This window comes from Chionomys nivalis, chromosome 12 (genome assembly GCF_950005125.1).
Source record: "Chionomys nivalis chromosome 12, mChiNiv1.1, whole genome shotgun sequence".
NCBI lineage: Eukaryota > Metazoa > Chordata > Mammalia > Rodentia > Cricetidae > Chionomys > Chionomys nivalis.
In genome coordinates this window covers 40,363,857-40,376,464 of record NC_080097.1, presented here as the reverse complement: position 1 = coordinate 40,376,464, position 12,608 = coordinate 40,363,857, and the positions used below count along the sequence as shown (strand labels likewise).

The following is a 12,608-nucleotide window of genomic DNA, read 5'->3' as shown; positions in this document are numbered from 1 at the left end:
GGGGTATTTCTCCACCTTTTTTTCTTCCCCTCTCCTTCCCCTCCCCTCTCCTTCCCTTCTCCTCTCCTTCCCCTCCCCTCTCCTCCCTCTCCCTTCCTCTTCCCTCCCTTCCTTCCCCCACCTTTCTTTCTTTCTAAGACAGGGTCTTGCTGGCATCCTGCCACAGCTTCCAGTGTGCTAGGATTGTGGGTAAACATCACCAGGCATTTGTTGGGGTGGGTATATTTTTTTAAATTAGCATATAGCTAACAGGTTTCCTTATGACATTTTTATATGTGGGTTTGGTTGATCCCCTTCCTCCTTTACCTCCCTGTCCCTTCTCACCTGTGTCCTTTTGGTTACCACACCCCCACCCCAGGAATATTAGTTTCTCCTCTCCCGCAGGCTCCTCTGTAGTTTCCTGGACTCTAACCGTTGCTCAAAAACGAATACTTATAACAATTTAAAGATAGGATCTTTAAATGAGAGAGAACATGTAATATGTCTTTCTGGGTCCTGGATTACCTCACTTAATATATTTTCCAGTTCAAAAGTGGTAGTATTTTCTCTTAATTGTATGTGTGTGGTATTGTATGGATGTGCACGCCGGCCTAGGTGCCTAGGGAGGCCAGAAGAGGGTTTTAGATCCCTTAGACAATAGCGCACTTCCTGACGTGGGTGCTGGGAATTGAGCTTACGTCCTCTGCAACAGCAGTACTAGCTTAACCACTAAGCCACCCCTTTCAAAGACATTTTGCTAATGTTTTCAGAGTGTAGTGGCTTTAGTGAGTGACAAACTTCCGAGTATCAGGGCGCTGTTTTATTTAAGCTTTAGTGTCCTAAAGACTCAATAAACCTACAGTCACCATCACGAATTAACCCCATTTTTGAGTTGAGGTCACTAGGGCTCAGGGAAGATATGGCAACGCTGCAGTTCTCTAGGAAGTGTTCTGGGGCACCCTTTGAGGCCTAGGTGAAAGTTCTGAGGGTCAAAGTCAGCTATGTGCTTGCCTGACCAGGCCAGTACCGCAGCGACAGGGTTAACCCGAGGCCCCGCCCCCTGGATTGTCCTGGGGTCGAGGGCCCGGTGCGCGGCTGTGGCGGCGGCGTCTGTGCGCCTGCGCGCTGCCGAGGGGACGGGTCGGACTCAGCAATGGCGGCGTCCATGTTCTACGGCCGACAGTTGGCCGCGGCCGCCCTGAGGAGCCACCGGCCGCAGCCTACGCTGCGGGCCGCCGCCCAGGTAGGTCCGCCTGGCCCGCTTCAGCCTCGGGGGGTCGGCGGCCGGGCGGCGGGGCTGTCCGCGGCGCTGGCACGTCCCGGGTGCCTTGCGGGGCGCAGCGGCGCGGCTGCCAGCCAGGAGTGCGAGCCGGCGCTCCGGCAGCTCCGTTCCGCTCCGGCCCGAGTCCTCGGGAGGCCCGGTCCGGCGTCCTGGCTGCCCGCCTCGGCTCCGGGAACGTGGCGGGGCTCACCGAGAGCAGCCCGGTGCCGTCCTGGCCGAGGGTCGACGCCTCCGGGCTCCTTTTGGGTAAGGGGGGGATGCCCTTCAAGGGTACCTTCGCGTCCCAGGAGCTGTCGTCCGGTGGGAAGGGCTTCGGAGCTCCAGCCGAGTTGGCCGGTTTACCCTCCCCAAATAGCCATGATCGGTCAGCCTCGGTAGTGAGTGCAGGTAACGAGTTTGAATTTTCAGCTGATGAGCCGGGAGAGAGTAGGGAAGGGCTCTTTTGGAGCGCTTCGTTTCTTGACAGGCTGAAGTGGTAGTACCGACTTCTGTTTGTTGCTTTGCTTCTTGACATTTAGAGTGTGGCAGATGTTGACCTAAGGTCGGCAGGCTTGTCAGCAGCCCTGGGGTTGTCATTAAGACCAATTGCCATTGATGACGATCTTGTGGCTTAGAGAAGAACTTTGGCCTAAGAGACAGCAGCTGAGATGATGGCTGAGGTTTAATTCCATAGCTGCCCCTTTCTGAAACTGTGTGCTTGTGTCCGCTCTACAACTCAAGGACAGAAAAACGGAGTCTGGGGGTGCTGTGAATTTGGTAGAGTGCCTGCCCAGCATATAGGAAGCCCTGGGCTCCAGCCCCAGCATCCCTAAAATCCTAGCACTCAAGGTAGGCAAAAGGATCAGGTCATTCAAGGTCATCAGTTTCTACTTAGAGTTCAAGGCCAGCCTAGGCTACAGGAGACCCTGTCTCAAAAGAACAAAAACAAACCACTTAAACAACAACAAGCCCTATAAAAACTGATCCTCAGTGTTGATACCTTAAAACTGCAAGAGCAAGATCAGCTTCCTAAGATAGTTTTTGGTTATGTTCTGAGGTAACTTCAGGCACGTCTTAGTTGAAAAGATTTAGGCCCTCCACTGCACTTCCTTAAGTAATGGTGAGTTTAGAGAGTAAGGGTTTCGTCAACAGGTGGATTTTCATTTCATTGTAATAGTTTATCTGTTTGGAAACTGTTAGAAATGCCTTTGCATCTTCCTATGGGGTGTGCAATGCGCTGTCTTTGTGAGTGTTCTTTTCCTGCCTCTCCAGCATTAAGGGTATATGTCTTTGGAGTTTGCCAGGAGTCTGACATCTTGCTCTTGATGTGGACATGTTCTCTTAGGATGAAACTTGTTCAAGGTCACACATTAAATTTAGCAATTCAGTTCTGTAAAAAGAAATTGTGGGTTTGTCTAGGAATTGTTCATTTTTCTTTTTCCTTAAGTTTCCTTTTTTATTTGATACATAATGTTTTAATTCATGTATACTTATGATCAAATCAGGGTGATTAGTATTTTGTTACCTGAAATAGTTGTCATTTCTTTGTGATGAGAACATACCTAGCCACCTTTCCGGTTGATTTAAAAAAGAAGTATATTAGTGTTTCCCACAGCCACTGCAGTAGAGTACCTAAACCCCCTCCTCCTGTCCAACTGTGACTTCTGATGCTGCCCGTCCTTGGTATTGCACAGGGATTGTATTGATAATAGAATTTAAAACTAAGGAAATTGGAAGTTATAGCAGTTGGTGCTGCAAGGACACAATTTATCTAAATACTTCAGATGTTAAAACTCTTTTAAAGAGCTGGGCATGGTGTTACATGACTTTAATCCCAGGCTTCTGGGAGGCAGAGGCAGGTGGGTGGCTGAGTTCCAGGTCAGCTGGTCTATAGAATGAGGATAGGCAGGACTACAAAGAGAAACCCTGTCTCAAAAACCATCTCCCTCCCGAATAAAACCAATCAAATCAAACTCAAATTAGTGGAAGTGTTCCAACAGTAGTGCAGTAGGTACTGTGATGCTTTCACCTAATTGAGCATCCATCTCCCCCCATCCCCACCCCTGCCCCAAGTTGCCCTGTATAGTCCTGCCTGTCTGGAACTCCACTAGATGATGCTGGCCTCAACTCACAGACATCTGTTTGCCCTTGCCTCTGCCTGCCGAGTGCTGGGATTAAAGGCGTGTGCCTCTGCTGCTGCCACTGACGCTGCCACCACCTGGCTCCATAAGAGCCAAAATCACCTAACAAAAATCTAAGTACTACACATGAGAAGCCCTCTTTTGTTGTTAGCCCAAGAAACTCCCAAAACGTACGCCCTGTTACTGTTGCCCTTGGTTACCTCAAAGAAGTGGAAGGTAAGTCTCGGTTCCTGAAGACACCATGTGCTTCAGAAACATGGCCCAGACATCCCTGGATCTGGAACTGCTCCAATTGTCCCCTCCCTGAAGACTGGCTCTCATGGTACCAAAAGGCACCCTGAAATCTTCCCAAAGGAGGGAGACAACCAAGAGTTCTACCCTGCTGTGTTGCCTGTGAACCACACTGACAGCATGGTACTTGAGGGCATGCACAGTTGGGGCTCACAGAACTTGATGGTAATGAAGAGGGAGGCCATGCTGTGTACTAGAAACCTAGCTACCACTCAGTGCTACTGAAGTCACGGTTATTGGAGGAGAATCAACAACCACTAATATATTAAACCAGCACGTTCCTACAACAGCCTGTGAACATTTTTCTTGTACCCACAGATAAGTGTAGTCTTCTCCCCTCATCAAGGAAACTTCTCTTGGCAACAAATGGAGACCACTACAGAAAACCACAACCAATCAAAATGCAGAGTTGTGGAGTCCAGTCCCAATGGATACATCTACAGAACATTCTTATACCTGAGTCTCAGGGGACATTGATGAAGAGGGGCCATAATGATTGTAAGAGCCAGAGAGTCAGGATCAGGAAGTTTGTTCTGGGATTGTGTCTTTTAGTAACACCAGAGACTATACCCATGAGGTCTCACCAACATGACTGCCCAAATGTGAGTTGAACAAGGATGACACCAATGGGCATGCCAAACTGGATGAAGAAAAGCCTGCGAGGCCTTACACCAAGAACTATAGGCAACTAAGAGAAAGCTGGAAGTGGGAGAGCACATTAATTAGTTGCTCAGTGCTGAACGACCATCCCTGAAAACATACATACATATAGGGATATATTTAGGACTATATATGTATATGTGAATACATATATACATGTAATAACAACTAGTGAAAAAGCCATGAATATGAAGGAGAGAAGAGAGGGGTGTATGGGAGAGTTTGGAGGGAGGACAGGAAAGGTAAGGAATAAATGTTGTAATTAAATTTTAATCTCAGAAATCATACACACACACACACACACACACACACACACACACAAAATGACACTGTTTCATTTTGCTCAGCTACCTGAGAGTAAGTTGCAAGTATCATGGCCCTTCACCCCTAGATACTTATACATACATACATACGCACACATATATATTCTCTAAGAATGTATACATTTAAGAATGTGTCGGTGTGTGTGTGTGTGTGTGTGTGTGTGTGTATATATATATATATATTCTTTAAGAATAAAACTTTTAGCCAGGTGTGATAACCCACACATCTAATCCCAGCACTCGTAGGCAGAAGCAGGCAGATCTCTGTGAGTTCAAGGCCAGCCTGGTCTACAGTGCGAGCTTCAGGACAGCTAGGGCTACACAGAGGAACCCTGTCTTAAAAAGCAAAATAAAATAAAACCAAAACCAAATTAAAAAAAAAACATTTTGGAACCCTTAGTATGTGCAGTACCAGCTACCTGGGGACTGAGATGTCAGGATCACTTAATTCCTGGAGTTCTAGACCAGTTGGGCCATCTCAAAATATACCACACCCCAGTCTTGAAGGACTAAGACCTTTCCCAGGTAACCAGTGCACTCCTATGTGCAGGAATTTCATCACTGAGTTAAAGTGAGTGATGTGCAGTCCGGCAGTACCCTTTAGAGTTTATGTTTTAGGAAGTTGCATCCTTTTCTGTGGCATTTCTCTTTGATGTGTGCAGCTAAGGAGGTGCCATCTAGTGACATAGACTGCTGACTGCTGAGTGACTCTTTTTTTTTTTTTCCTTTGGGGTTTTTTTGGAGACAAGGTTTCTTTGTGTAACAGCCCTAGCTGTTGTGGAACTAGCTCTTCTAGACTAGCCTGGCCTCGAACTCATAGAGATTCACCTACCTCTGCCTCCGGAGTGCTGGGATTAAAGGCTTGCGCCACCACCCAGTTAGAAACTTTTTTTTGTGTGTGTGATTGACTTTTTTTTTTTAAAAAAATATTTATGCCGGGCCTAAATATTAAAGGTGGCGCGCGCCTTTAATCCCAGCACTTGGGAGGCAGAGGCAGGTGGATCTCTGTGAGTTCGAGACCAGCCTGGTCTACAAGAGCTAGTTCCAGGACAGGCTTCAAAACCACAGAGAAACCCTGTCTCGAAAAACTCAAAAAAAAAAAAAAATTTATTTTTAATTATATGTATGTGTGACTTTGCATGGGTCTGTTTACGTGTGTGGGTGGTCATAGAATCTGATCCTCCCAAAGCTGCAGTTACATGCATCTGTGAGCCATTCAGCGTGGGTGCTGGGAGCAGAACTTGGGTCCTCTGAAAGAACAACAGTATGTTCTCCTAACCCTCTAGCCCCAGCACTGAAGTTTGCAGCATTAGTGGCACACTGTCTCCTAGAGAAACATTAAAAAAATGAGTGTGACCACCTTCACTAGGTTTGTCTAGGTTCTTCCCTTCACCTTTATTTTTGAGGTCTAGTTTATGTGCAATAAAATCTACGGTTCGATTCAATGACTATATTGGTTTTTATGTTTGTGTACAACTCTGAAATCTCCACTGAGATAAGATAGGTAGGTAGCTGGGTTGTCAACTCACAGAGGGCTCCTTGTCCTCCTCCTCCTTATCGTTTCTTCTTCCTCATCCCCTTCCCGTGTGTGTGTGTGTGTGTGTGTGTGTGTGAACTCTTTGTGCACATGGAGTACAGAGGACAACTTTGTGGAGTTAATTTTCTCCCACCCTTACTGGTTTTGGGGCTTGAACTCAGGGTCACTAGGCTTGTATGGCAAGCCACTTTTACCCACTGAACCATGTTGTCAACCTTAGCCAGGCTTTTAACTAGATGAATTAGCAATACATTGCTGTTATATGTGATTGACTTGTTAGGTTAGAGGTGCTCAAACTAGGGTCCATAAGAACCAACTAAGTGATATATTACCAGTTCTGATTTCTTTGAGTCCAGTTCAGATATTCTGGTTTTATAGAGAATGGAGTCCAGGAATCCCATCTTAAGAAACAGTCTTAATTTTGATGTGATAGTTCAAAAATAAATTTCTTTCATTTCAAGAAATAGACTTTATGTAAAGGTCTTTAAGTCTTATGTTACTGTTTTTTTATGGGAATTATCTTTTTGTGTGTTTGATTTCATGTGGAAGTAATGGGAGTGTATAGCTAAAGCATAAGAGTCTAATTTCAGTGCAGTCTTGGAAGATTTTTGTGGCTAATCTGTTCTGTATATTGCCTTGGAGGGTTGTAGGAATTGAGGGTTTTAAAATTAGGAAAGGCAGGGTTTTCATCATCTTATTAGGTTTAGCTTAGACTGACTTGAGGTGTTGGGACTAATAGATGTTAGAGATCTAACTGATGAGTGTGCTTTCTGAGCAGTGGCCTTGGTACAGGAAGCTGCGAAGCTAGCTGCCTATTTCTCTCTCATTCAGCAGGAAGATATAAGTTAAAGATTTCTTTTTGACATTCTGTTTAATAAGAAAAAATGTGTGTGTGTGTGTTTGTGTGTGAGAGAGAATGTGTGAGTGTTCCCCACAATGTGTAGATACTCATTTTTGCAAGGGATCTGAGGGTTAAACTTAGTTCACGAGGCTTGTACTGCAAACATTCTCTCTGAGCCACCCCTTTGGCCTTTTTGGTCATAATTCTGATTAAACTGAAAACAGGGACGTTGTAATTTTCTCTCTGTATGAGCATTCTTTCTCATTCTTATTGCCAGCTGGCATGTTTGTTTCCTAACTGTCCTTGTGCACAGATACACACTAGACTTTACCTTAAGGATAACTGCACTCTTCTATTTGTAGTTCCTGTAGCTTTCAATGTTTAATAGAGTGAATGAACATTCAGCATGGATTGAAGGGGGGGTTCGTAGTCATTCCGCTCTCACATTAGCTAATGCCAGGTAGTGTAGGTCCCAGAGAAGGGCACAGAAAACAACGTGTGAAACAGTTTAGTTTTGTGGAAAAAGATGAGATTGACCTTAGAGCCTCTGAATTTATCATTCAGCTAGCCATTTCCTGTAGGCTAGTGGAGATAGGTGGTGAAGCTCAGATGTCAGGTTAGCACTAGGGATGGATGATGAGGAAGCAGTTAAAAAGTTACAGGGTAACATGTAGGCCTGCTTTTAGTTTTACATTGCAGTTCAGGTACTCTATCATGTTTGGATGATTTAATGTTTCACTCTATAACCCAATGTGAAGAGGCGGTTCATTGTTCTTTCTTTCTTGTGAAACAACTGCCAGACCACTGTCATTCTTAAATATGCCTCCATTCTTTTTTCAGGTTCTGGGAAATTCTGGATTGTTTAACAAGCATGGACTCCAAACGCAGCAGCAGCAACAAAGGAATCTCTCATTGCATGAATACTTGAGTATGGATTTATTGCGGGAAGCTGGAGTCTGTGTTCCCAAAGGCTTTGTGGCAAAGTCATCAGATGAAGTTTATGCAATCGCCAAAAAATTAGGTATTTAAAAACAAACAAACGAATAAAAACGCTTAGTCACCTTGTCACAAACTTGAATAAGATGAAAGCTTGTGGTTTGATAACTTCTGACATTTGTTTATTTTGGGAGGTAGGTTCTCACATTGCCAAGAATATCTTTGAACTAAGATTCTCCTATCTTTACCTCTTAAAAAATACTGGGATTAGGGATTAGGTACATGCTACCACATTTGACTTGGCCTTTTTTTTAAAATTTTTTTGAGAAGGTAGGATTTTACAATTGTTGAAAATTTACAGTTATTATAAGATAATTTTGATCTGTAGTGTAGTGACTTAGGAACCACTTATATTGGTGATAGGATGTGGTTTGAAACCCTCTTCTTAACTAGAACAGACTTATGGGGAAAGTGAGTCTTTATACTTTGTAGCTTGAAGGATGGTGGCTGTGGCGAGGTTTTTTTGTTTTGTTTTAGAAAAATTTTGGTGGGGAATCTTAACTGTTCATGTGTGGTTGTGGAGAGGGGGCACGGACGTCTTTGCTTCCCATGTGGGAAACAGATGAGTAGGGATAAAGAAGCTGAGCTAGGCTAAGCTCCGTAGGAGCAAGTGGTATCTTACCTGCTCACCCATCCATTCCAAAGGCTTAGAAGGATGCCTGATAGATGTAGGAGGAAGCTGCTTGTTGGTTCCTGGCTGCTCAGCCCCGAAATAATCACATAGAAACCATATTATTTAAATCACCTCTTGGCCTGTTAGCTCTAACTTCTTATTGGCTAATTCTTACATCTTAATTTAACCCATCTCCGATAATCTGTGCATCCCCATGAGGTCATGGCCTACCAGCAAAGTTTCAGCACGTCTATGTCCGGTGGTGGCTCCTAGGCTTCTCTCTGACTCTACCTCCTTTCTCCCAGCATTTTGTTTAGTTTTCCCCACCTAGCTCTGTTCCCCATAGCTCTGCTATAGGCCCAAAGCAGTTCCTTTATTAACCAAAGATATTCACAGCATACAGAGGGGACTCCCACATCAGCTAGGTAATTGGTGTGTATTAGAGTTTGTTAAACATCAGCTAGGTAATCGGTATGTATTAGAGTTTGTTAAACGGATTCTGGAGTTGCCCATATTTCCATTACATTCTTTTATTGAGAGAATCCTTAGTAACTTCCATTAATTTGTTGTAGAATTTGATTTTAGGAAATAAGTCTAAATTTACGTTTTAAAAGGTTTAGCATGAAAACATAATGAAATAGTGTAGTGTCTGTACATCGTTTTCTGTGTTTGAAGTGCGAGCAGTTTTTATGTAGGGGAGTAGGCAGTCATCTTGGGTGGGCTTGTGGTTACTATGACTTTAAATGTGTTCAGTGAACTTTGTGCTTATTAGCTTTTCACACAGACTACAGAGCAAATAGTCTAAGTGTTAAACCTCGACTACTAAGAAGTGTTTAAACTTACGCTTACTTTAGCTGTAAAAGCAAGAACATTCTTTAAAAATGAGAATGTTACTATATAAATTGTTTTCAGTGAGATGGCTACTCTTTTCTTGACTTGAGAGTATGACTTTATAGTTTTTATTGTTATAATAAATTTTTTCAGATTATTCAATAAAAGTTTTGTGGAATACTAATTTTAGTGAAATGCTTGTTAATTATAAATGCAGTAGGGTTTGAATTTTTGTATGGTCAATGTTAGCAGGTCCTGATTTGTTTATTAATGAAGTCAGTAAAACTGTACCTATTTCCAAAATATTACTTTCTTCACTTAGTTGAGTTTTTTTCCCTGAAACAATAATTGAAAAACTTTTTTAAAAAAAACAAGACAATTATTTTGATACTTTTATATTTGTGACAACTTTTATGGATTAGGACTTAGACCTGTGAAGGGCGGTGGGAACTCTGACTTTTTAAAAATATGATACTTTTAAAAAAATTATTTGTGTGTAGTGTGTGTGCCTGTGTGAGTACCTGTGTACCACATGTATACAGTTGCCCACAGGGCCCAGAAGACGGTGTGGGACTTCCCTGGAACTGGAGTTCCAGGTGGTTGTGAACCTGCTCTGATGTGGGTCTTCTGCAGGATCACCAGGTCATCTCTCCAGCCTTGGGAGCTCTGCCCTTGAGGCCAGTGGAAGGGCACTGTCTAGGCTCTCCAGTCATGACAAGTTTTAAGAAAACATTTTAGTCTCAATGTTGTGCTTTTAATGCCTTCCAAAGCTTTAGTCTGAGAATTGCTCAAATACTTTTAGTATACTATTGCAGAAATGTGAGTGCCTAATCTTTGAAAGGCAGAGATTTTTAAATTTATTTATTCTTCTCTCATATTTACATCCAAATCACTGTTTCCCCTCTCTCCTTTCCTCCCAGTCCCTCATCCTGCCTCTCCCCCAGATTCACTCCTCCTCCATTTCCTTTTAGAAAAGGGCAATCCTCCTGGGATATCAAACAAATATGGCATAACAAGTTACAGTAAGACTAGATACATGCTCTTATATCAAGACTGGACAAGGCAACCCAGTAGGAGGAAAAGGGTCCCAGGAGCAGGCAAAAGAGTCAGAGGCAGCCCCTGCTCCTTCTGTTAGGAGTCCCATAAGAATACCAAGGTATACAACCATACCATTTATGCAGGTGACCTAGGTGAAACCCATAAAGGCTCCCTGATTGTCACTTCAGTACTTCAGTTTGAGCCCCTATGAACCCTGGTTAGGTGACTCTATGAGTTGTGTTCTTATGTTGTCCTTGACTTCTGTGGCTCCTCTTCTGTGGAATTCTCTAAACTCAGCCTAATGTTTGACTGTGGGTCTCTACATCTGTTCCTGTTAGTTGCTGGATGAGGCCTCTCTGATTGATGATTGTGCTAGGCTCTGTTCTATGAGCATAGCAGAATATCCTATGATTCATTTTGTTCTCTCTCTCTCTCTCTCTCTCTCTCTCTCTCTCTCTCTCTCTCTCTCTCTCTCTCTCCTTTTTTTTGCTAGTCACGTTTTGTTCTGTTCTAGGCCTCAGGGATATCCTGCCTCTGGTTCCTGGCCCTCCAGACAGACAGTGTGAGGCCTCTTATGGCATGGTCTCAAATTGGACCAATCGTTGGTTGTTACTCCTGCACATTCTGTGCCACCTGGACCTCAGCACATCTTGTAGGCAGGACACATTTAGGTAGAAGGTTTTGTTGCTGAATTAGTGTCCTATTCCCTCCACTGGAAGCCTTGCCTGGTTACAGAAGATGGCCAGTTGAGGCTCAGTATTTTTCATTACTAAGGAGTCTTTGCTAGGGTCGCCCTTGTAAGTTCCAAGAGTTCCTATTGCCCTAGGTTTCTACCTTGCCCCCCAAATGCCCCCTCAGTTCCAGTCTTCTCTCCCAGTACTCTCTCCCTCATTCCCTCCACCCCCACTTGATTCCTCTTGTTTCAATCCCCACCTGTCCCAAGTCCATCCACAAAGTCTGTTCTATTTCCCTGCTCCAGGGAGATCTCCCTCCAGCTTTGAACCCTGCCTGCTTGTTACTTAGGGTCTCTAGGTCTGTGGATTATCCTTTACTTTACAGCTAATATCCACTTATGACTTAGTCCATATCATGTTTGTCTAATCTTTTAATGGCATACATCTTTAAGATGGTGAATGTTCTACTTTTCAAATCTGGAAAATCTTACATGGGATGTCTTGATCTGACATGGTAGATTAATGGGACTTCATTTAATAACACCTATTAGTATGAGTGTTCAATAAAATATTGTCTTGCACATGATTCCCCACTTTCTGTGTAATAAAAAGTATTTTTCTTGAGTGTTCAATAAAATATTGTCTTGCACATGATTCCCCACTTTCTGTGTAATAAAAAGTATTTTTCTTCTAGGGTCAAAGGATGTTGTGATAAAGGCACAGGTTTTAGCTGGCGGCAGAGGAAAAGGAACGTTTACAAGTGGCCTCAAAGGAGGAGTGAAGATAGTCTTCTCGTAAGTCACAGTTTTTAAAAGAAAAGTCTTTATTTAAATCACCACATTGTTGAAAACACTGAGCTTTACTTGTACAGATTTTTTTTCACATGGAAAACAGAAGGATTTGAATTCTTTTTCTTATTATAGTCCAGAAGAAGCAAAAGCTGTTTCCTCCCAGATGATTGGGAAAAAATTGATCACCAAGCAGACGGGAGCGAAGGGCAGAATATGCAATCAAGTTTTGGTCTGTGAGCGGAAATATCCAAGGAGAGAATATTACTTTGCAATAACAATGGAGCGGTCCTTTCAAGTGAGTACTTGTAGACAAGACACATGAGGAGTTATTTATGACATTCAGTTTCAGAAGTTGAACATTATGTATATGAGGAATAAGAAGTATTATCCATAACACACACAGAGAATTTATCATTTTTGAAAAACAGTGTGGTAAAATTATTTTTTAAAAACTGAGCTGGCTAGTGGTGGCTCATGCCTTTAATCCCAGCACTTGGGAAGCAGAGGCAGTCAGATTTCTGTGAGTTCGAGGCCAGTCTGGTCTACAAGAGCTAGTTCCCGGATAGGCTCCAAAGCCCTATCTTGAAAAACAAAAATAAAAACAAAAACAAAAACGAAGACAAAAAAAAAAA

At 43.3% G+C, this 12,608-nt stretch overlaps 1 protein-coding gene across 2 annotated transcripts in view; it reads left to right on the top strand.

Annotated features, from left to right (window-relative positions):
- The first annotated feature begins 1,112 nt into the window (after positions 1-1,112).
- Positions 1,113-12,608, top strand: part of Sucla2 (succinate-CoA ligase ADP-forming subunit beta) — a 32,477-nt gene continuing 20,981 nt past the window's right edge. The window contains exons 1-4 of one of the 2 annotated variants that reach the window (XM_057786561.1): positions 1,113-1,222; positions 7,874-8,054; positions 11,880-11,979; positions 12,109-12,271. In XM_057786561.1, the coding sequence (XP_057642544.1) occupies positions 1,133-1,222; positions 7,874-8,054; positions 11,880-11,979; positions 12,109-12,271 (534 nt within the window). In that variant the 5' untranslated portion in view covers positions 1,113-1,132. Of the gene's footprint in view, positions 1,223-1,361; positions 1,508-7,873; positions 8,055-11,879; positions 11,980-12,108; positions 12,272-12,608 lie in introns of those variants that run through there. The other variant, XM_057786562.1, reaches the window with a different exon arrangement.